At 33.2% G+C, this 24,113-nt stretch overlaps 1 protein-coding gene across 16 annotated transcripts in view; it reads left to right on the top strand.

Moving 5' to 3' along the window:
- Positions 1-24,113, top strand: part of KIAA1109 (KIAA1109 ortholog) — a 211,040-nt gene that overhangs the window by 121,739 nt on the left and 65,188 nt on the right. For 14 of the 16 annotated variants that reach the window (XM_045468446.1, XM_045468497.1, XM_045468429.1 and 11 more), the window contains 11 exons: positions 1,009-1,151; positions 3,354-3,573; positions 4,044-4,202; positions 5,993-6,168; positions 9,132-9,307; positions 11,219-11,925; positions 12,335-12,580; positions 13,427-13,520; positions 15,466-15,516; positions 18,795-19,001; positions 20,694-20,932. In XM_045468446.1, the coding sequence (XP_045324402.1) occupies positions 1,009-1,151; positions 3,354-3,573; positions 4,044-4,202; positions 5,993-6,168; positions 9,132-9,307; positions 11,219-11,925; positions 12,335-12,580; positions 13,427-13,520; positions 15,466-15,516; positions 18,795-19,001; positions 20,694-20,932 (2,418 nt within the window). The remainder of the gene's footprint in view (positions 1-1,008; positions 1,152-3,353; positions 3,574-4,043; positions 4,203-5,992; positions 6,169-9,131; positions 9,308-11,218; positions 11,926-12,334; positions 12,581-13,426; positions 13,521-15,465; positions 15,517-18,794; positions 19,002-20,693; positions 20,933-24,113) is intronic. The other 2 variants (XM_045468486.1, XM_045468462.1) reach the window with 1 other exon arrangement.

Below are 24,113 nucleotides of genomic sequence, written 5' to 3'. Positions count from 1 at the left end.
GGGGTACATGTACCCTGATGTTTATAGCAGCATTATCAACAATAGCCAAACTATTGGAAGAGTCCAAATGTCCATCAGCTGATGAATGGATAAAGATGTGGTATATATATATATACAATGGAATTTTACTCAACCATCATGAAGAATGAAATCTTGCTATTTACAACATGTATGGAAGTAGAGTTTATTATGCTAAGCAAAATAAGCCAGTCAGAGAAAGACAAATACCATATGATTTCACTCATATGTGGAATTTAAGAAACAAAGCAGATGAACATAGAGGAAGAAAAAATAAAGAGGGAAGTAAACCCTAAGAGACTCTTAACTATAGTGAACAAACTGAGGGTGAATGGAGTGAAATGGGTGGGGAGAATGGGCTAAATGGGTGATGGGCATTAAGGAGGGTACTTTTTACGATGAGCACTGGATGTTATATGTAAGTGATGAGTCACTAAATTACGCTCCTGAAACCAATAGTACACTGTATGTTAACTAACTAAAATTAAATAAAAATTTGGAAAAAAATCTTTACCCAGGTTTTTTGTTGTTGTTGTTGTTTTTAAAAAAACTTTATACTTAAAAGTGAATATGCTATGAATAATAGGCTGGATTTCAAGTCTACCTGAAAATTGGAAGAATACTATAATAAACATCTCTTCTAATTAGTTATCTTCAGATGCCTAGGTTAATCTGAAAATTATGTATTTGCAGCTTAGTTGAGTTGTTTTTTTATCTCTATACCATTTGGGTGGCCTGTGGAGGCACTGAATAGAAGTTATTTGTTCCTTTTTTAAGATGAATGAGAAGATTGGGGTTGGGAGAGTAAAAGAAAAATGTGAATTAATATTATAGTTTATTCCACAATTAATTTCAAGGAAATTTAATTAATTTCTTTATTCAAGGCATATGTAAAGTTGAGTGTAGTTACACCACTAGGAACACTGGTGTTGATATTTCAAGAAAATGTCTAATAACCTATAGCCTACGTATTCTTTTGAACTATTTCAGCCACAGTCAGTGAACACACAATGCTCCTAGAAGGAACAGCCAACCGGCCTCCACCTGGTAGTTCTGGACCTGTAACTGGAGCAGAAATAATGAGGAAACTTTCTAAGACTCATACTCATAGTGATTCTGCATTAAAAATAAAGGTACATTATTATTACTATTTTTAGTTAGAGTAGTCTTCCAGAGAAGATCTAAATTTTTGATATCTCAAATACTAGGTATTTAAATTTAAATCTTCAAATAGTATTTCTATATTCAGTAATAAATAATTCAATAATAATAAATATCCTTATGGTGAAATTAACATGATTAGTAATTTAATATACAGTTAGAGTTAGGCTATTTTGTGAGTTTATTTACACTGTTGAGCTGGACCACCTTGGGAGCCAGACAGCCTTGGTTTCAATTCTGCCTCTGCCACTCAGTTGCTTTGTGACTGAACAAGTTACCTGTACTGTGTATCTGTTTCCTTATCTGTCTGATGGAGATTACAGTAATAACTTTCCAGAAAGTCAATGTAAGAAATAGCTGTAATATATGGAAAATGCTTAGAATAATACCTGGCACATAGTAAGAATGTAAGTTATTTGTTGTTGTCATGGGTTATGTATTTTTTGTTAGTTTCCTTTTCTGAGCAACGAAAACAACAGTTAATATATTAACTTTCTTTGAAAATCTGGGTATAGACTTATATTAATACCCAGAATCCATAAGGTAAAAGGTGATAATTTTGTTTATATTAAAATATAAAGTTTCTACACAGAAAAAAATAATGTATCCTTAACAAAATAGACATATGACAAAGGACTAATTTCCTCATATATATAAAGATCTTTTTCTAATCATTAGGAAAGAAGAGCAAAACCAAATGTAAAAATGGTATATGGGCAGTTCACATAGAAATATATATACATATAAATAAATATATATACAATTAAAGAAATGTAAATTAAAATGAGATTTCCATTTCCACCTGTCAGACTGAAAACAGTAAAACATTTGAATAGTGTATATTGTTGGTGAAGATGAGAAAACAGACACTCTCCTACACTACTGGTGGGAGTGTAAACTGGCACAACCTCTTGGAAGAATAATATGACAATTTGTATCAAAACTTAAAATGTGATCTTCTCTTACCCGGCATGTTCATGTCCAGGAATTCATTCTAAAGAAATGGATGTTCTAATTATTCAAAGACACACATCCAATAATGTTTTTACAACACTGTTTATGATAGGAAAATAATAGAAGAAACATAAATGACTAATCATTAGAGGACTAATAAACTAGTGTACCCTGATACAGATGTATACTATGAAGACTTAAAAAATTGTGTTTAAGAGATAAAGGAGATCTCTAAGTGGATATGGAATGGTCACCAGAGTGCTGGATTAAAGTAAACACAAAATATGGGATAATATGTATCTGTGTGTTAAAAAAAAAAAAAAGGATAAATATGTATATGTGCTTGTATAGTCATAAATTATTTAAAGAAGGATAAGAAATAGTACCTTTTGGGGAAGGGATATAGTAGACTGGAGCGAGGGGATACTTTTTATTGAATAATCTTTTTGTGCTTTTAAAGTCTTCGTTCTGTGTACATTATGCTCTTTTAATTAAACAATTCAATGATTGGTATACATTTGTTAAGTTTGGACTATTAGGCTTACTCTATTTCTACAGCATAGTTAGAAGGAGGATACTTTTAAACTCTCAACTCCTTAGTCAGTTTCAGGTTTTTTTTTGGTTGATGATTTTTCCTTTCTCCACAAACGTTTCTTTGTTTATGGATCATAAAAATCCTCCAGAGAATTGAATTGCAGTGCTTTGTTTCAGATCTCTTCTTTTATAGGCTTTTCTTGTACTATTTTATACTGATCTGAAATTCTAATCTTAGATGTGACAGAGAAAATAGAGATGGGCAATTCTGTAACTTTTTATTTTCCTCAGAGAATTTTGGAAAATTGTTTTTGACATATTAGAACTCTACAGAGAATCTGTCACAGATTTTCATTATCAGGGTACCAAGAAAAGTACTACAGTATTAAGAATTTCGGGATAGAAATCTTGCCACAAGACACACGCTTCAGATTTCAAAGGGAGTTAATAATTCATTGTGAAAATAAGTGAGTGATAATAAAGGCTGTTCTTTGCATTGTACTATAACGTTTTAAAACATTTTTACATACACTTGAGATTCACCGTAGTCCTAGTAGGCACAATCTGTGTTGGTATTAACGTGAATAGTGACTAGCAGTAATAGCAACAGTAGTAGTAGTTGCAGTTATTAGCAGTCATTGTTATATACATAAGAAAGAAAGAGCCCTGTGTTGTTCCTTTTGCAGGGCATTCATCCATATCATTCTTTGAGCTATACCAGTGGAGACACTGCCACAGATTCTCCGGTACATGTTGGACGTGCTGGGATGCCAGTTAAGGAGAGTCCAAGGAAGGAGAGCCTACTCAGCTACCTGACTGGAAGCTTCCCAAGCCTGCACAACCTCCTGGAAGGGACCCCTCAAAGAAGTAGTGCAGCTGTAAAAAGCAGCTCCTTAACAAGAACAGGTACATCCTTAGTTTAGACAATTATAAGTTTACTTCTATGCAAGAATTAAAAACAAACAGGACTTAAGTTTATTTTGATTTATACTTTGGTTGTATAACTAATCTATCTATGTATTACACATAGAAATCTTTGAAAAAATATTTTGGGAAACTCTTCTCTTTGTAACTTTTGGTGTCTTCATGCCTTTAATTTGTATTTCCAAATTGCAGCATTTGACATTACTGTCAACCTAGTCATGGTATGGGATGGTGTCAAAACCAGCTAGCGGTGCATTTTTTCTTGTTATATTAAAAATAAGTTATTTATTAATGCCTTAATATCTAAATACCAACATCATGCAGTGAGTTTGAAAACATCTGCAAAAGACAATTTAACCTGACTTTTAAAAATTAATTACATAAATCATATTTTATGCTTCCTTAGTATGTAAGTAATACATAAATAATAAACAATAAAACTTTTTTTTCAGGAAATACAATGGCCACTGATATGTTATCCGAACATCCCTTGCTATCTGAGCCGTCTTCTGTGAGTTTCTATAATTGGATGTCAAATGCTGTTGGTAATCGTGGAAGTGTGGTACAGGAATCTCCTGTTACAAAGTCTGCACATAACAGCCTTCCAACAGGTATTAAGCTACGTGTTATTTTGCTTAACTGTCTAAGATGCATACATAAATTTTAACAAAATCCTGTTTTTCAGGGAATAGTCAAAAAATCTGAAATGTTTAATAGTGTTTAGTTTAAATTTTCCCATTTATGAAATATCTTTGTTAATATCAAGTTGAGAGAATAGTAAGCAGTCACTTGGTGTTCTTGTGGAAAGACAAATATGTCAAGTGTGAGATTGTATATAATTTAAAGAGTTTAAAATGTCCAGTTAATGTGGCTCGTTTAATTTTCTAAATACCAAAAGGCGGTAAATGAAAACATGCAAAGTATATGGCATAATGTACCTACAATACAGAAAAATATTTTTAGTTTTTCCATGTTCCTCAAAGAAATAATAACTAGCATTCTTTCACTCTTTTTAGTAATTAAGTATTTAATTAAAATATTTAATTAAAATCTAAATGAGTACTAAGAGGAATTAAAATAAGATTCTTGCCCTTGAGGAGGAAACGAGGGCAATTTATTTTATTTTATTTTATTTTTATTTATTTATTTTTAAATTTTATTTATTCTGAGAGAGAGTGAGAGAGAGAGAGAGAGCATGTGTGCATGTGCATGAGCTGGGGAGGGGGGCAGGAAGAGAGGCAGAGAGAGAGAATCCCAAGCAGGCTCCATGCTGTCAACCATGAGATCATGACCTGAACCAAGATCAAAAGTCAGATGCTTAAGTGAGCCACCCAGACACCCTGGCAGTTTGTTAATTTTAAAAGGGTGTGTGTAAATAGGAAGAAGACTGGCAGGGAATTCACAAAGAAATATTGGTGGCTATCTCCAGAAACAGAAGAGGTGCCACCCGTCGTTTTCTACTTTTTTTCTTTTTTGGGGGTGTTTTCCCAAATTTATTAGATGCATGTATTATTTTCTTGTAAAAAAATTTTTTTAAAGACTGTGAAATAGGCTTTGGTCCTAGTTACTGAGGGCAGCTGAAGTTAATCCATGTAACAGCAAGTTTCATTGCTAACAAATTCTGTTCAGATAGAAAATAGGAAATTATATATGTGGTTGAAACATGACTATTTAGTTTTTGGGTTTTTTTTTTGGGTTTTTTTTTTGCTGGTGTGTGGCGCACTTTTGAACCTGGAACTGATTCTAATTATGACTACATTCCAGTTCTTAGCATTGGCTCTTGGTTGAAGAAGAGAGAAGGATGATGCTTCCACCAGCTCTCAGTACTTTTCTAAAACTAGTCTCACTACTGTGCAGTTTAAATTTTAAGAAAACCAGAAAAGAACATTTCCTCTTTATCATGCGTGGGTCTTTTGCCTGGGGAGCTAAAGGGTAAAGGGAGTACATAGGAAAAGAAATAGTGTCATTTTATTTTTCTTTTGCCTCAGGAAAGCATAGTTGGGAAGAAATTTATATGTGGGACTCTGTGACACCCATTGCTTTTATCCTACTGCTATCTATGACTGCTCCTCAGTGCAAAGCTGAGGGAATATCAAATGCTTTTCAAAGATATTCTAGCCATAAAATTCTGTACTTTGGACTGACTGGTTCTAATACAGACTTCTTGTATGAGGAAGACTAATATTTTCTGAAATTATAGTTTAATTTCATTTTTATTAGTAAATCATGCCTCTAAAATAACCTAAAAGTGCTGTTTTTTTTTTTTTTTTTCTTCATTCAATTAAGATGGTCTGGTAATACTACTATAATACAGACTTCATAAGTTTACTTTGCTGTGCCCTTTAAGTTGTTTTTATTTCCTCACAACTTAAGTTTTATTTTTGAACACTTACTCTGTTAGGTGTTGCACCCAATCTTCCTACGATACCCTCAGCTTCAGATTTCAACACTGTCTTATCTAGCGACCAGAATACTTTGGATGGAACACATTCTCAGCATAGCACTAGTCAGGATGATGTGGCAGGTGTAGAAGAAGCCAACCAAGGGTTTCCTGCTGTGCAGCTTGCTGATGCACAGGTGAGCCAGTCTCTTTTTCCATAATTATAGTAATCCCTCATTAGGTGGTACTTAGCAGCTGGAACCACCAAGTCATGTGCACCTTGGAAATTCTAGGGCGTATCTTTTTTTCTGTGCTTCTCTGCCTAAAGCCTTCATGCAAAAAAAGGAGGAACCTTTTAAAAGTACATGGGTTAATTATAAATGCAAATTTAGCACTTGTAGATGTTCATTAAACAGAAGAGTGGTATATAGTTATTAGTCTCATACAGTAACATCTTTGTTATTTGGAGATACAAATTGACTAAAACACATGACTAGAAAGCTAAATTTAACCATGTCATATAGAAGGCTATATTAAGTGCTATGTTAAGACTTTATTGAGTGAGCAGTTGGGAGGCACTGAAGATTTTAAAGCAAGGAATAAAGTGACTAGAACTGTACATGTAGAAGAAATATTATATGGTAGCAATGTGTTAATGGATTGAAGTAGAGAACTATAGGTGAAAAAAATGAGTTATTGAAATAGTTCATGCAGTGGTAAATGAGGCTTTTAACATAGATGGTTGTGACTTTGATAAAGTGATGGTAAAATATTCTGGAGGTCTTTATTTAATTGATTAAAGGTAGGAGTGGACAGCAAAATCCTTTGACTATTTTGGTTTGAATGATCACAAGGCAAGTAGATGAGTGGGACCGTGGCTATTAAGAGGTGTTATTTTTTCAGGATGAGAGAGACTCAAGCATAGTTAGATACTTAGGAGGAATTAGGAAGGTCCTGATCAGAAGAAGAAAAAAGAAGGGCAAACTGATAGAGCAAGATTCAGAGAGGGATGAGGAGTGTTGGAATTTACAGTCATTTATAGAGAGAGATGTTTTAGACATAAAAAAAATACTTTTTTCCTCTGAGAATTTCCTCTGAGAAACTGAGAAGACAATAAGGACAGTTCACAGATATACAGGTAAGTTAGTAAATTGGTAGCTTCAATTTTCTCTTACAGTAGAAGGTAATTTATGTTAAGAAATGTGTCAAGCACTTAAAAATTTTCCTGAGATTTACTTCTCCAGTACATTAGAGTAGTTTTTAGGGTCTTCATTTTCTTTTTTAATGGAGAGTGGGAAAAGAAATAATTTTGTTATTGTTTTGGCCTATAGAATACATTAATTGTATTTATTAGTATTCAATACATATTTTTAGAGATAACTATAGTGTTTTAAAGACTCTAAAATCTACTAGAAACATGAATATTAAATAATATGGTAAAAAATTCTGTAAGGTAATTTAGATATGTGTAAACGTTGGAGTGAATATGGAAAAGAGCTTACCAAACAGACACCCTAAAAAGATTGTCAGATAGTGCTGAGGGCCTGGTTAAGAGTTTAGGTTAGTGTTAGGGTAGCAATGAATGCAATTATATCATCTCCTCTCATTGTTCCTAGCAGCTCAGCTATAGGAGTAGATGATGATTGATCCAAAGCAGATATAGCAAGAAAAATGTGGTGATAAGATATAATAAACAATCTAGGAAGTTGGTGAAATGAAATTAAGCAAGATTATAGGGGAAAAGGAAGTCCTATAACTTTGGACTGAAGTGTTGGCTATCTTCATGGTCAAAGAAGTCATTCAGGATTATAAATTGGGATTGAAAAGAAACAGGAGAAAATAATCAAAGTTTCTGGAATCAAAGTTTCTGATAGGTATGGAGCCATAAATAAATGACAAAGATTAGGAAAGAGGGTGGTTTGAACCTTGAAGAGGGTAGAGTTTTTCCATTAGAGTGAACGAGCAAATCCAAGAGTAAAGGCAAGAAAGAATATCCCAAGCAAGTATAAAAGGGAGAAGAAATTTATCCCCAAAGTTCCAATCTACAGTAGAACTGTTTGAATTCTCTGTTCTAGTTCTTTAGTCCTTAGAAGAGTAGCCTTTCTTCCCAAGCACAAACAAATGAGATGTCCTAGAGGTAATTAAACATGTAGACTTGAGTCTTAATACATAAATTGCACTTGTCCATTTTAATGATAATATTTAACTTTCAGGAAAAGATCACTAAAGGAGAATGTACAGTTGAAAGGGTTAGGGGAGGGCCATGGAAAGCACTGGGTAGCACTTATATTTTATTTTACTTTAAAAAAAAATTAATGTTTATTTTTGAGAGAGAGAGAGCACACGTGAACGGAGGTGGAGAAGGGGCAGAAAGAAAGGGAGTCACAATCTGAAGCCAGCTCCAGGCTCTGAGCTGTCAGCAGTCAGCCCGATGTGGGGCTTGAACCCATGAACTGAGTCCCATCTTCAGAGACTCATGGGGCTTGAACCCATGAGCTGAAGTCAGATGCTTAACCAACTGAGCCACCCAGGCGCCCCATAGATAGCACCTATATTTTAGATGTGGAAGGAGGGAAAGGAACCATGCAACAGAGAATAAGTAAATTGATTATAGTAATCAACTACTAAACAAATTAGTTGCTTCTGTTTGAGTTAGCTCTTCATGACTACAACATCAGTTAAGACATTTAATCAGAGTGATGTATTTCTATAAGCATGTGTAGTACTTAAAATATAAAGGAAGTTTTTTGTCAGGAAATAAATATTAAATGACTGTTATAACCAAGTGATACCATTTAAAAATAGGTTTTATGGAAACACAGTATACATGCCTTTTTTAAAAACAGGAAGTAGAATGATTTAAACTAGTTCACAATTTTATTTTCCTTGTACTTTCAGACACTCAGGCAGGTTGGAGGAATCTTCTTCCTTGTGATTAACTTGAAAATGAGTGGCACACAAGAGGTGCTCAAAAATACTGTTAAGTTTTAAGTAAAATTATAGCTTAACATTTTTTGTACAAGTTCCCCCCCCCCGCCCCCTGCCTTTTTTTGCTTCACACTGTGGTAATAATATATGTATTCAGATAGGATAAGAAAAAAGCCACAGTAAATGATGGATTATAAATTAAGCTAATTAATGAATGTGTTATGTCTTCCAGGTTGTTTTTAAACCTCTTCTGAGTCATACAGGGATTCAGTCACAGGATGCAATGCCACTCTGCTACCGAATGTACTTTGGAGAACACCTTTCATTTTCAGGGACTTTGGACTGCCTTAGAGCAGATATTGTGGATTCAGACACAGCCAAAGAGAGAAAAGGCAAAAGAGCAAGAAGGTGTCTTGTGTTATTGATCTTTTTGTGTAAAATTTTGTATATAGGTCATAATACCTTTTTTTTTTATTTCGTTTTCCTCTATGCTAATGAGAAACCATTTTTAATATCTTAATGAGAAAGTAATTTCCACTTGTCAAAAACAGACTTATTTTAATAACCTGTTGATTTTATAGATGAGGAGGCCTATTTTTAGGTGTAGTTTTGTACCATGTTAGCACATGTATGTGGGTTAGCCAAAGTACATTTGCTGTATATATACTCAGAATGTGTTTACTATTGCAGTAGTTGATTTTTTATGGTCTTATACATTGTAATTTTATATATCTTACTTACAATTATTACTAACTTTGCGTAGACTTTTAGTATTTTCTATTAGATACAGAGTAGAAGTTATATTTAAAGTATAGCCATCGGAAACAAATACAGAAGAATGCTGAATGTAGCATGGTGAAAGTTAAGAACTACCTTTTACTTTCATTCTTTATATTATCAGAGATAGTTCTTCAATTTCTTTACTGCTTGAATAGGAAATATTATGCTCACTAATAAGATTTGACTAATCTTTTGTGAACTTGGAATTTTACTTTAAGTAGGTCTCGCTAATGGATATAGGAATCATAGAATATGGACATACATGGCATTTGTGACAAGTTTTGCAACATTCTTGGTTTGATCCAATTTGTGTTTTTGCAAGGTGGTAAATTAAAAGTAAAATGCACTAAAAAAAGCAAAATGCCCATGTATCCAACATATGACTAAATGAAAAATGTTTTCCGTATGAAATATTCTATTTAAAATTTTAAATAATTTGACAAAATCAGTTTAAACATTTTTATGAAATTTTTTTTAGATTTTTTTTTTTTTAGTGTTTATTTTTGAGAGAGAAAGAGAGAGAAAGCGTGAGTGGGGGAAGGGCAGAGAGAGACGGAGACACAGAATCTGAAGCAGGCTCCAGGCTCTAAGCTGTCAGCACTGAGCCCGATGTAGGGCTCGAACTCACAAACCGCTAGATTATGACCTGAGCTGAAGTTGGATGCTTAACCAACTGAGCCACCCAGGTACCCCTATGGAAATTTATTAATAGAAAAATATAGCTTTCTTATGTTTTGTTTCAGGTCTAGATATCTGAGGATTTTCTAATGATACAGGAATATGGAAATTGCATTGTCTTTTCTATTAAATATAGGACAGTCCTTGCTTTTCACAGTAGAGTGGTACCATAACAGTGACTGTGCAAGCTGAAGCACCACAAAGTGACCTTAATGATTATTAAGATTAGTGGGGAGGGACACCTGAGTGTCTCAGTCGGTTAAGTGTCTGACTTCAGCTCAGGTCATGATCTCACGGTCTGTGGGTTTGAGCCCTGCGTCGGGCTCTGTGCTGACAGCTCAGAGTCTAGAGCCTGCTTCTGATTCTGTGTCTCCCTCTCTCTCTGCCCCTCCCCTGCTCACTCTCTGTCTCTCTCTCTCTCTCAAAAATAAATAAAGATTAAAAAAAAAATTAAATGAAATGAGATTAAATATGTAAACAATATATTTAACAGAGGTGGGGAGAGGTTGGCTAAGGGAGGTACCCTAATCGACCTATAATTAACTTTAAATTCCAATACCATTGGGGTGCATTATCACATTGGTAAGAAAAAATGTTTTATTACTTCACTGAAATAATTAACATAAATTTGATTTTAACTAGTCAGTTGTGGAATAAGATCAAGGGAGAAGATGAATTTTCCAACTTATAAAAAATTGGCCTAGTGAATAATAACTTGAGCTCTTGCTTAAAATTATCTAAATGGCTTATAACGTGTTTTACCTTGGAGATTTTTTGCTAATAAACTAATAAAGATTGTGCAGCTCTGGAAAAAAGGAAATAAAACGTTGCCATTTTTTTCTTTTTTTTCTCCATTTTTAGGCAAGGTCATGTGAATCTTCCTCCACTTGAGTTCAAACCAGCATTAATGTTGGAAACCTTTAGCATCAGTGCTGTTGTAATGGAAAAGTCTGTTTGCACCCCTCAGAACTCTACCAGTGCTCTTTCTTTTCATGATCTCAACAAGCGTTATTATAATACCTTTCACTGCAACTTTACAATTTCTTGTCAGTCAATAAGCCAGCATGTAGATATGGCTTTGGTTCGTCTTATTCATCAATTTAGTACCATGATAGATGACATCAAAGCGACTCAGACTGACATTAAACTTAGCAGATACACAGCTGGATCAGCTTCCCCAACACCCACCTTCAAAACCAGAAAACATCGGGATTTTCGCTCATCTGACTTCAGCCGCAGTTCTAGAGGAAGTCTGAATGGTGGCAATAGAGTAAACAATGCAAAGAACAAACGGACCAACAATGAAAATAACAAAAAGGAATCTCGAAACAAAAATTCATTAGGAAGATCTGAAAGAAGAACTTCAAAAGTGTCCAGGAAAGGTTCAAAAGATGTGGTGGACCATATGACTATTCATATGGATGACTCCGATTCAATCACAGTGTCAGAACAAAGTGAGCCTTCGGCTGAGTGCTGGCAGAATATGTATAAATTACTTAACTTCTATTCACTTATCTCTGATCCAACAGGAATATTGGAAAAATCTTCAGAAACATTTGGACCAGCAGGTAATGAATATTTTAATATTAAAAAAATTTCTTTTTAGAGTAGCAATAATACTTAAACAGATAGGTGCTTTCTCAATGTTATAAGTAGATCATTGAAATGCCAAAGACCTGGCAATTACCCATGGAAAAAAAATAGTAATGGCAGTCAGATAATTTGCCTTCCCATTTCCCGTCCTTTCTACCCTGATACAATATGGTCTTAAAGATTCAGATATACCTACTTCCCAATATCTGACTCTATTATTTATTTCCAATGTGATGATCGGAAATTGTTGAAAACGTTAAAAAATCATTTTGGTGAAGAAGAGGGCTGGTTTGGCATGTGAAGAAAGGTAAGATGATGTTTGGAGTATCCTTCCGTGTCACAGTTTTCATAGCTAAATCTGTATGTTTTTGTTTATTTATAAAGGAGTTCGGAGCCCTACAGAGCCAACATGTAAAGTTGTGTTTGAGAATGAACAAGACAATAACAGTTTGACTAAGACACAGAGGAAACGTAGCTTGGTAACTTCTGAACCTCAGCATGTTACTCTAATCGTGTTTGGGATTGGCATGGTGAACCGCACACACCTGGAGGCAGACATTGGTGGGCTAACAATGGAATCAGAGCTGAAGAGGATTCATGGCAGCTTTACACTTAAGGAAAAAATGAAAGGTATGACGATGTCCTAACACTGTAGTCCTGCTCTTCTGAAAAAAGCCAATGCCATGTCTCCGAAATTTCTAGTTGGCAACTTTTCTTTTTTTTCTTTTCTTTCTTTTTTTTTCTTTCTTTTTTTTTTTTTTTTTTTTTCAGAAAATGAACTTTCCCATTTATATGGATCAAGAGTGCCAGTTTATATAGTTTCTGTTCCTATTCTTTTTTAATTTTCCAAGTTTTCTGCACTAAGTATTACTTCTGAGACTTAAAATGTCATAAGGCTAGGGGCGCCTGGCTGGCTCAGTCCATAGAGCATCCAACACTTGATCCCAGGATTGTGAGTTCAAGCCCCACATTGGGCTTGGAGCCTGCTTAAAAAATAAATCTATAAATAAATAAATAACCATTAGGCTCTTTAATACACGAATGGCATATTGAACTGTGTATTTAGCATTATTTCTAGTTTTGACATATAATATGTATGTATGAGTACATAGAAATAAAAACTTTGAGGTGCCTGGGTGGCTCAGTCAGTTAAGCATTTCGGCCTAGATTATTATCTCATGGTCATGAGACTGAGCCCCATGTCATGCTCCACACTGGACATGGAGGCTGTTTAAGATCATCTCTGTCCCTCTCCCTCTGCCCCTCCCCTGCTCACGCTCTCTTGCTCTCAAAGGAAAAAAATAAAAACCTTCACTAAAAGGTTTTTAAAAGTAGTTCTGAAGTAATTTAAATTTTATTATACATAAAACTTTTAAATTATCTTTCATCATTGAGCATATTATGAATAAAATGCAATTTTAATACAAAGTACAATTATTTCCAGAAATCATATAATTCTTTTTTCTTACATTTAAGATGTTTTACATCAAAAGATGACTGAGACATGTGCCACTGCTCATATTGGTGGGGTTAATATTGTGCTGCTTGAAGGGATTACACCAAATATACAGTAAGTGTGTCATTTTTTCATTCTTTTCTTAAACTTGTTTAGTTTTATAGTATAGGAAACTTAAAATTCACTAGATGAATTCCATACCTGCTGAGTTTTGAGATTTATATACATTATGTTCCCAGATACTGTGATTTTGTCATTAAGGATATCACCGCATGAAATGTTTTCAAAAAAATACTTTTTTCCCATTTTACAATTGGTGTGCTACTCCTTACCCCCACCCCTCCAAAAAACTGACTCCTCGTACGTTGTAAGAATGTCTAACAAGAAAAAATGATTACAACACAAATTTCAGTTAGACATACAACCTGCAAAAACTCACATGATTCAAATAGTTAAAATTTTAGTCAAAGAATATAAACTGTCTCTTGATTTTATGTTAAGTAATTATCACTCAAATTCCTGCTGGGTTTCAAAACTGTGTCCTGCCATTTTTTCACTTAAAGAATTTAACACTAGAAAGCCTATGAGACTCTTGTAATAATATAGGTAAACTTTTTATAGTGGGTATACCATACCATATCACTTTTCTTTTGATTCTTTGCTCTTAACCTTTTTCTTTATAAGTTCTGCTTTTGGGTCTGTTCAGAATTTTTCTGATAATGATTACCTTTATATACAATATATTCAGATCATTAATGTATTATCAGTATATTTAAGTGTTGACTTTGTTCATACACTTGGGAGTATACCTTAATTCTTCTCAGTGGAGCAGCTTTATGCCGTAACAACAAAATATGCTGTGATAATTTAAGTCAGATTTTGAGAATTTGTTCTTTCTAAATATTATAACTACTTAATGTTCTATCATCTTATAGTAAATCTGTCATGCTAAATACTGACTAAATAGAGGATTTTGTTCAGCTTTATGAAAATTAAATATTAATCATATATTGATGAGTTACAGTTCTATTCATATTTTACACACGGGTAATGTGATAACAGTCTTGGAGAACATTTCCTTGAAATGGATGTACAAGGCTTGCTGGAGTAGTTTGGATCTGTAAATCAAGAACCAAAGAGTATATTTCTATATTATAGCTGCCTAAGTGGTCCAGATTGCATTTCCTAAGCAGTCTAGAAAGACCAGGAAATTCCAGTAGTTATGACAGACAAGATCTTTTCTGATCATTCAGTGTGGGAGAAGGGGTCTTATGATGTAGTAATTGCAATCTTAACAATCTACTGTGAACCAGGAGCCTCACATAGATTATTTTATTTAATCCTAGTCACAGTCCTGTGAACTCGGGTGGTTTTATCCCACTTTACAGAACAATAAATTGAGATTCAGAGAGATAAAAGTGTTTGCCTAAAATGCTTAAAATCCTACAGTCTGTAAGAAGAGTTGTCTGAACCTGTGCTGCTGCTAAATGTCATTACAGACCTTCAGTTCCAGGATTCCTTTGCTGGCTCTAAATTTAAAGTACCATGGTTTACTTTAACCAGTGCAGCAAATAAAACAAATTTCTTCAGTTGTCTCAGGTGTTTTATTTACTCTAGCTTCCTGAATCTTTTATCTCTGTTATCTCTTAAGGGCTTCAAATAGCCTCTAGACTTAAAAAGTATTTAGTATTTTTACTAGTACATAGTATTTATAAAAGAGATTTTTAAAAGAATTATTATATAGCTATATTTCTTGCCTTTAGGAAAAAAAAGGCAAGATGCCTCAACTTTTTTTTTTTTTTTGAAAAATAAAAGTTACTGTTCACTGCCAAACTATAGTAGTTTTAAGACTTTCTCGATTTATTCTTTGCTGTTCATTTCTGATTTCAATTAAAGGGAAATGAAACTTAAAAAGTTGAAAAGTTTCTGTGAGGGAAAAATTTTAATGTGGGAAATAAGTAAAGTCCAGATGATTGGTCATACTGTAACTAATTTATGTATGAATGTTTATTTGCTTCCTTTTTTGTTTTCCTGCTTTCTCTTGAATCTTCATCTGTAGACTGGAGGATTTTCCTACATCTCCTACAAGCACAGCCAAACAAGAGTTTCTGTATGTCCTATTATTTTTTTTCCCCCATGGGCTTTCTGATTAACATAGTATTGAATAGTTTAAAAGAAATACTTAGATTATCTGCATGGCTGTGAATGTCTGTAGTTAGTTTTTATTTTGTAGCTTTAATGTAGATCCTTTTATAGATTAAAGCTTACTGACATTCAAGGAACAAACACAAAGAGGTAAGAGCTACCTTTTGGTAATTCACACATTATTTTGTTGGCAAAAGATTTTTAACACTGTAGTTATGTGTTGATTGTGCTTTTTTAAGATGCCTCATTGTTAAAATTTATATTATCATAAATCTTTAAGGTTTGATGTGATAATAGAAACTAAAAAATTTCACTTGCAAAAGAGTTTTCACTAATTGCAAAAGTAATTATTAAAACATTAATGTATGAAAACATCTACACATCTCAACTTTATAATTTTGCTTTTAAGGTGAAGAGAATTTACTACTCTGTTGACAGATTTTATGTATGGTTTTCAGTATATGTACTTTTGTATTTTGAGTGGCTTGATTTGACCCATGTATATCTGATATCTAGTTGGTGTTTTTAATTAATTAATTTATTTATTTATGTTTATTTTTGAGAGAGATACAGACAGAGTGTGAGCAGGGGAGGGACAGAGAGAGAGAGGGAGACGCAGAATCCGAAGCAGGCTCCAGGCTCTGAGCTGTCAGCACAGAGCACGAAGCGGGGCTCAAACTCTAGAAAGTGAGTTTGTGACCTGAACCGAAGTCAGATACTTAACCGACTGAGCCAGCCAGGCGCCCCCTGGGTGCTTTAAGTAATTATTACATGAGTCTTACATAGGGGTGGAGATAGAGTAGAGATAATGAAGCCCCAAAGTAAATCCTCAAATTATTCACTCAGCCTGTTGGAAAGACAAGGATGGACCTGCATTAAAGACCCAATAGCCTGGACTCAGGAAATAATGGAAGATGAGGAAAAAGTCCTTGCCTCATTAGGCACTGTGGTCATTGTAGCTGTCACAGTGGATCTATCAGAACCTTGTAAAGGTAGACTGCCATTGTCAATTAATTCTTTTTTTTTTTTTTTTTTCCAATTCTTTAACAAGATTCCTTGGTCACTTGCCATGAATTTTTTACATATATGAGGCATGCCTCGCGTGCTACAAGTTTTTATAGTCTTCTCTTTAGAGAGATTTTGACCACTTCTTTCTTGTTATGACCTAGCTTAAGTGACAACCCTCTTCAAGAATTAAAATTATGAATAGACAGCTCATTTCAGGTCTTCATTCTGGGTCTCCTTATGTCTTTAACATGCAGTTTGACTGGAGTTAATCAGACATCCTCTACAGTTTTTTGGCTCAGTTTGATCAGGATAGGTCTATCATGTTGTCCAGCTTAGAAGAATACCACTCACACTGTAAATGGGGGGCATCATTTACATAGACTACATTGTGAACGGGGCCCTCTGGCATTGAACAACACAGAACACCTGAAGTCCTTAACATCAGAACTTTCACTGGAAATATCATAGTAGGATCCACAATAGGAGAGCATTCAGCTCCATTAAGTTTCCACTCTTACTTTTGCTGCACAAGTGAAATTCCAGTGTTCTAAATGTGCTTATATATGGTTATATGTACTTATATAATTGAAAGTAAGATAGGTGTAGAATTTTACTATCATGATAACAAGACACATTTTTTTGTATGTTTAGTTTAATTCAGTAGATGGTTGCTGTTCACAAGTAGAAAGCCATTTGCATTTTAGCACCATCTGAGTGTTCTCAATTTAAAATCATCAATTTAAAATCTCATTGATGATAAAAGTAGCTTTATTTATTATAATATTTAAGAAAATATTCCATTCAGTAACTAGTCAGTTTCCCAGAGTTTACTCTCATGCTGGCTAGACCAATTTTATAGGTAACTTTTTTTTTCTAGTCAGTGAGAGTATCTGAGAAATAGTTGCCTTTGTAGAAGAAAGCAATATAGTTCTCCAGTAATCATTCTTGAATTTTATATAATACTTGGATTTCACTGTCTGTAAATAATCAACACCTCTGATAGAGCCATTGTTATACTTCCCGAGGTTTATTTTAATAGAAGTTAAATGTGATTAATTGATTTGTTAGATCCTTGAGACTATAAATAAATTCTCAGTTTATCCTCTACAGCCTAAGTAGAGATAAATGAATGTGAACCAAACTGTGGTTAATATGAAATTTGTTTTATGTGTTGTTTCGCTAAATTAAAAATTATTAAGTTATTCAATAATTTTATAATTTAATGTATTATTTATTTATAATTGGTTATAATTAAATTAATTACTTAATATCAAAAATAACTTAATAATTATTAAATTATTGTCAAGAATCCTTTGCCCACGTGAAAGATAATATTTATATTATAAATATAATTATATATAAAGCTATAATTACTAACTGGGCCTTTAATGGTGCAGTTCATGAACCTTTCCATTGTGTACATCAGACTGCTTCATAATGGCTTCTACATACATGACTTAACACGTGTTATCTGTGGAATTCCACAGCTATAATGTTAGGAGACATTCCTGTGCTGTACTTCTTTCTGCCCCTTCATTTTACAAAATTCAGTGTGTGCATACCATGTTGAAGGCACTGTTGTAGGCATTGGAAGGGAGAACCAGAAATCAAGAAAGATAATATCTCTGCTTTATGTCTGTATCAGTAAGGCTTATTAATTTTTAACTAAGTAGTAGTTACTTATTATGAATTGGAATTCTATCATTTCTTTGCCACTTATTGAAAATTTGAAAAATGGAAAATGCAAGTTAAGTTTCTTCCTTCCTATTAATTTTTTTCAACATTTTAGATAATGGATGAATTCCTTTGATTAGATTCTAAGAAGTATAGTATTTTATTATATATTCAGCATCTATGCTTCCTTAGTGATTGTACATATCCCTAAAATAAATTGGGGCAAAGAGAGGAGTTCTGAATGGAGGAAAAATAAAAATGGGATTTTGTATGTTGTAAACATGTAATATGTCAGTATTCATTCTTTTATCTTTGAACACATACATATTTTCTTCAGTAAATGCTGTTAAATATATATAATATTCAGTGCAAACAATATAAAATAAATGTATTTCAGTGTTTTTAGAAAACATTTCCTCAATATACTATTTAAATGTATGAAAAATCTTAAGTCATTTAGTTCATTGAATGATTTAAAAGTATTGTCTTGCTTTTAAAATACTTTTTCAACATTTCTCTTTATTGGGCTATATTTTAATGGTCTTCTTTCTTCATTAATAGAACTGTGGTGAAGTGTAGTATTGCCAAGTCACAAGCCCTCTACAGTGCCCAGAGAGGTTTGAAGACTAACAATGCTGCTGTGTTCAAAGTAGGGGCTATCAGCATCAACATTCCCCAGCACCCTGCCACCTTACATAGCATGATGGTTCGAAGTTCCCACCAACTGTCTAAGCAGATCTCAGATCTCATCAGACAGCCTTCTACAGCGTAAGTTATTTCTTCAAATTCTATGGTTCCGTGTAATGTGTTAAGTCCGTTTTTGCTGTGTTAATAATAGTTTAAAGGAAGACAGAGGGTTTCATCTATGTATTGACCATTATGAACTATGGTGCAGGTGGAAAGTAGCCAAATGTGTGTGGGAGAATCATATTGGGTATAAGGTACTTGGTCACAGATGTAATTGTCAATGTTCTCTCTTGCATCAGTAAAGCTTAAGAGATCCTGGAGATTGTGGACAACATAAGAGTCACTACAAAAGCATATTGACAAAATCTAGGACTGTATCAATCCTTATTTACTTCAAACTCCCTAAAATTTATGACTGCATAGGTTTAAAAATTGCAGTGGCCATTTATGTCCCATAATGGTTTTGTGTTGTCCTCTATATGAAATTGTTGTACATAGTTCAAGGCAGGATGTGATCATGCCACAAAAGTATTTTAAAGGAGAGAAAACTGGACCTTTGTACATTGACTTCTATTGCCTGTGTCTGTAGCCCTCATTCATGGGTCTGCATTGCTAAGCTTTATTCCTAGTCCTCAAAGCAATATAACTAATGAATAATTAATAAGAATATGGTAAGCAAAAGTTAAAAAAATTGTCTTCTTATAGTTCCCTTTTCCTAACCTATAAGTTAAAAAAAAAAACTGTGTCTTTTCACAGTATCCTAAAGCAGTGATATTTCTAGTTGTACTATCTAGATCTTTAATTCTGATTTAATATTCATGTCTGGTTGACAAAGTAGTAATAATTTAAATGTGTTTCTCCTGTCAGTGGAATATGGAATCCAAAATGTGTACACAAGCCTTAGGTTAAAAATATACTAAGGAATCTGTCCTTATTATAGTGTACTGGCAGTAGAGCATAGTAGTTAAAAAAAAAAAAAGTCTCTTGTCACAGTTGAGTTTAAATCCTGGTTTTGCCACTTTCTAGCTATACTTCCTCTTTGGAAAGCAGATAAGAGTATCTACACAAGGTCTTTGCGAGATAAATGAATAAATGATATGAAACACACAAAGCATTAAGGATATTACCTGGCTCATAGAAGCATTCAAATAGTTATTGTTGGGGTTGTTGTTATTAATAGTGGTAGTAATAGTAGCGGCAATAATAGTAATATTACAATCAACACTAAGTCATAGAATTTAGAATCAGACAAACATGAGTTTTAACTCTAGTTTCACATTAATGATATGAATGTGTAATATTCAAGTAATATTCAAGTTTGTGTTGCTATTCTTGTTTACTTTTCTAGATCATCATTTTTCAGTGGCTTTTTTAAGGAAGTCTTAATGTGATCTGGTGGTAGAAAGAACATATCTGTTTACAGTTATTTCTTGCTATTTTTCATTGAGAATTCCAATAATTTTATACAATAAAATGGTAAATTTTCTAATTCTGTTTTTTTTATTTTTATTTATTTATTTTTAAAGTTTATTCATTTTTGAGAGAGAGGAGAGAGAGAACACAAGCAGGGGAGAGACAGAGAGAGCCAGGGGAGAGAGAGAATCCCAAGAACTGATAGTGTGGAGCCATCGTGATGTGGGACTCCAGCTCATGAACTGTGAGAACATGACCCGAGCCAAGAATTGGAAGCTTAACCGACTGAGCCACCCAGACTCCCCTAATTGTGTCTTTTTGAGGTTATTTTTATTTATTTATTTATTTTTTGCTTTATAGCCCACAGCCTGTGAAAGAAGATATTGCAACGCCTCTACCTTCTGAAAAAACCCCAACTAGTGTTAATCAAACTCCTATTGAAACAAATGAATTTCCTCAGCTACCGGAAGGTTTAGAAAAGAAGCCTATTGTTCTTAAGTTCAGTGCCATGTTAGATGGTATAGCCATAGGAGCAGCACTTTTACCATCTCTAAAAGCAGAATATAAAATGGGAAGAATGAGGAGTCATGGAATGACAGGTAACATTGAATTTTAAGTTCAGTCTCTTAAAATTTAAGATTGGTTTGAAAAATTAGTAATATTTTGATGAAAAGTTACATTTGGTTTTGTAGATATTATATGAAAATGTAAATAATTTTAATCAGAACACTTTTAAATTTCATTAATGATGTTCCTCAGTCAAGTGAAAAATATCAGTTACATCTTCCCTGAGTGACCAACAGGGACACTGCTTTTATTTGAAGTCTTCAAAGCTATTCAGTTATTGAGGCCATTTCTAATTTAGAAGTTGAATAAATTACTATATCCATTAGTTTCTTTATAGCTGGAATAACTTGGTTTATTTTCAAATTTGGTGCATTTAGCTTAAATCACAGGTTATTTGGTTTCTTCAAAATAGCTACTTCTATAAGGTTTTGTGATCCTTATATACTCTTCGAAATTCTTTGCTGTTGTATTTTTAGTCTGAAGTTTATCATATATACAAAAGTATGTAAATTATATACACACAATTTCAAGAATAATAAAAAGAAAATGTGACCTTACCAACCCATTATACAAACTAAATGAAAATATTGCCAGTGCTGTGAAGGTTCCATCAATGAATATTATCCTTACCAGCTTTTCTTAATGACTGCTCATGGAATAACTGTTAACATGAATTTTGTGTTACCCATTCCTTTGCTTTTCTTTATAATTTTACCACATATGTATATACTCATAAATGGCTTATGTTTTGAACTTTATTTGTATGGACTCCCACTAATGTATTTTTTAAAAAGAATTTTTTTTTCTGTACATTTTGTTTGAGATTCATCTGTTCATTCATGTGTGTACAGTTCATTCATTTTTCACTGAAATAGTCTGTTAAGTGATTATATTACAGTTTATCCACTCTGCTATTAATGGACCTTTGACTCATTTTACTTTTTTGCTATTATAATTATTCTCATGCCTGTCACTTGGTACACATGTGCACAAGTTTCTCAAGGGTATTTACTTTAGGAATTATACACCTAGACTGTAGGGTAAATGCATCTTGAGTTTTATTAGGAAGTACAAAACTGTTTTCCAAAGTACTTGTGTTCACCAGTATTTACTGCCCTGCCAGTATTAGATGAGAGTTCCCATTATACCATATACTTGTTAACACTTAATATTATCTGGCTTTTAAATTTTTGCTTTGTCTGGTAAATGGGGAATTGTATCTCACTGTGGTCTTAATTTCTATTTCTATAATTAATGAAGCTGAACTGTTTTATGTTATTAAGATATCTTTGTATGTTTTTTATCTGAAGTGCCTATTAATGGTTCTGTGTGTGTGTGTGTGTGTGTGTGTGTGTGTGTGTGTGTCTGTTTTACCATTGAGTCATTTGTATTTTGTTTTGGTTCACAGAAATTATGTTTTGTATGTTAAGCTTTTGATGTTATAAATTTAACATATATTGTCACCCCATTAGAAACTTATTTCACTTTGTTGTCTTTTGATCAGTAGATATTCTTAATTTTCAAATAATTGAATTTACCAGTATTTTCTTATATGATGTGTATTTTTATATCTTAAATCCTTCTCTTCCCAGGATCATGAAGATATTTTATTATATTTTCTATTAAATGTTTTTAAATTTTTCCTTTTAAGTTCTTCATCTATATGGAATTGATTTTTTTTTTTAATTTGGTGCAGATTAGTTTAATCAATTATTTCAGCATCATTTATTGACTTTTCTTTTTTTCGGTGATACATAGTCCATTTTGGTCATCTATTACATGTTGATACATGTGGGGTCTGTTTCAGAGTTATTTATTATGCTTCATTGGCCTATTTGCACCATTACTGGTGACCTCTTTGCACCAGCTATTTTCAGTATCATATTGCTACCTGACATTTCCTGTTATAGGAGTTATCTTGGTTATTTTTGGTTACTTGTTCCTTCACATAAATTTTATAATCAGTTTGTCAAATTCTCTGAAAAAACCTATTTGCATTTTTATAGGAATGTAATTAAATCCATAGATTTACTTGGAGACGATTGACAGTATTGATTGATACCAAGAATTGATGCAATATTTACCCTCCTATTCTTGAATATGTATTTCTTTGTCTCTTTAGGTTTTCTTCAATGCTTTTCTACAAAGTTTAAAAATTTTGAACTTAAGGTTTTTGTGCCTCTGTTACAAGATATATTTATTTGTGTAGATACCCCCTACCTTGTGTTATTGTTGTTTAGTTACTACAAATGGGATATTTTGTAAAATGGCATTTTCTAAACTGGTGGTAGTATGTACAAATGTGCTTGATCAATTTATGTCAGTTTTATACTCAACCATGTTAAACTATTTTCTTATTGGTAATAAGATAGTTTGGAGTTTCCTAAGTAGTTACTTGTACCATGTGCAAATGAGGCTTTTGTTTCTTCCTTTCTAGTCTTTAAGAATTTTTCTTTTTCTTACTGTGCTTCTGCTATAATGTTGAGAAAAAGGGGGTATTATGGGCATCCTAATCTCTCATTCTTTTAAGGGAAATCAATATTTTGTCAATGAATATGATGTTTGCTGTAAGGTTTTGCAAGGTTCCCTTTATCAGGTTAAAAAAATTTACTTCTATTCCTAGTTTGCTAAGTGTCTCTATGAAGAAAAGTAGGTGAATATTATCAGATGCTTTTTGCTACAGCTGTTGAAATTAAAATGTTTTTTTCTCCTTTATGCCATTAACATGTTGTATTAGTAGTTTAAAATTTTGCATACATACACATATATAAATCCACATATGTATTTATATATATGTGTATATTTTTATTCCAACTCCGAACATTTTAGGTTTTTTTGTTTTGTTTTGTTTTTATTGAGAGGGATTTTTCTGAACATCTAGATCCTTTTGTTAACTAGAAGAAAGAAACACTGTGAAGTGAGTTTCCAGAATTAGCAGAGTCAGAAGATCAGGCCTTCAGATATTGGCCTGACAATAGGGTAGACTCACCTTGGCCATTTATTCAGGGCATCCAAGAAATAGGAGAGTTGACAGAGGGCAGTAAGTCAAAAGCCAATAGGCAGTTTGGAACTAGGAAGATAGAAATATTTAGGAGCAAAGTAAGTGTATTATCAAATATCCAGACTGATAAGAACATATAATTCTTCTTGAAATGAAGGAAAGGGACAGAAGTAGTAAAAGAATGACTGTACTAGTGATAAGAGGTGACCTGA

Source organism: Leopardus geoffroyi, chromosome B1, assembly GCF_018350155.1.
Source record: "Leopardus geoffroyi isolate Oge1 chromosome B1, O.geoffroyi_Oge1_pat1.0, whole genome shotgun sequence".
NCBI lineage: Eukaryota > Metazoa > Chordata > Mammalia > Carnivora > Felidae > Leopardus > Leopardus geoffroyi.
Note: the sequence above shows the minus strand (reverse complement) of the source record. Positions and strands in the feature narration are given on the sequence as shown.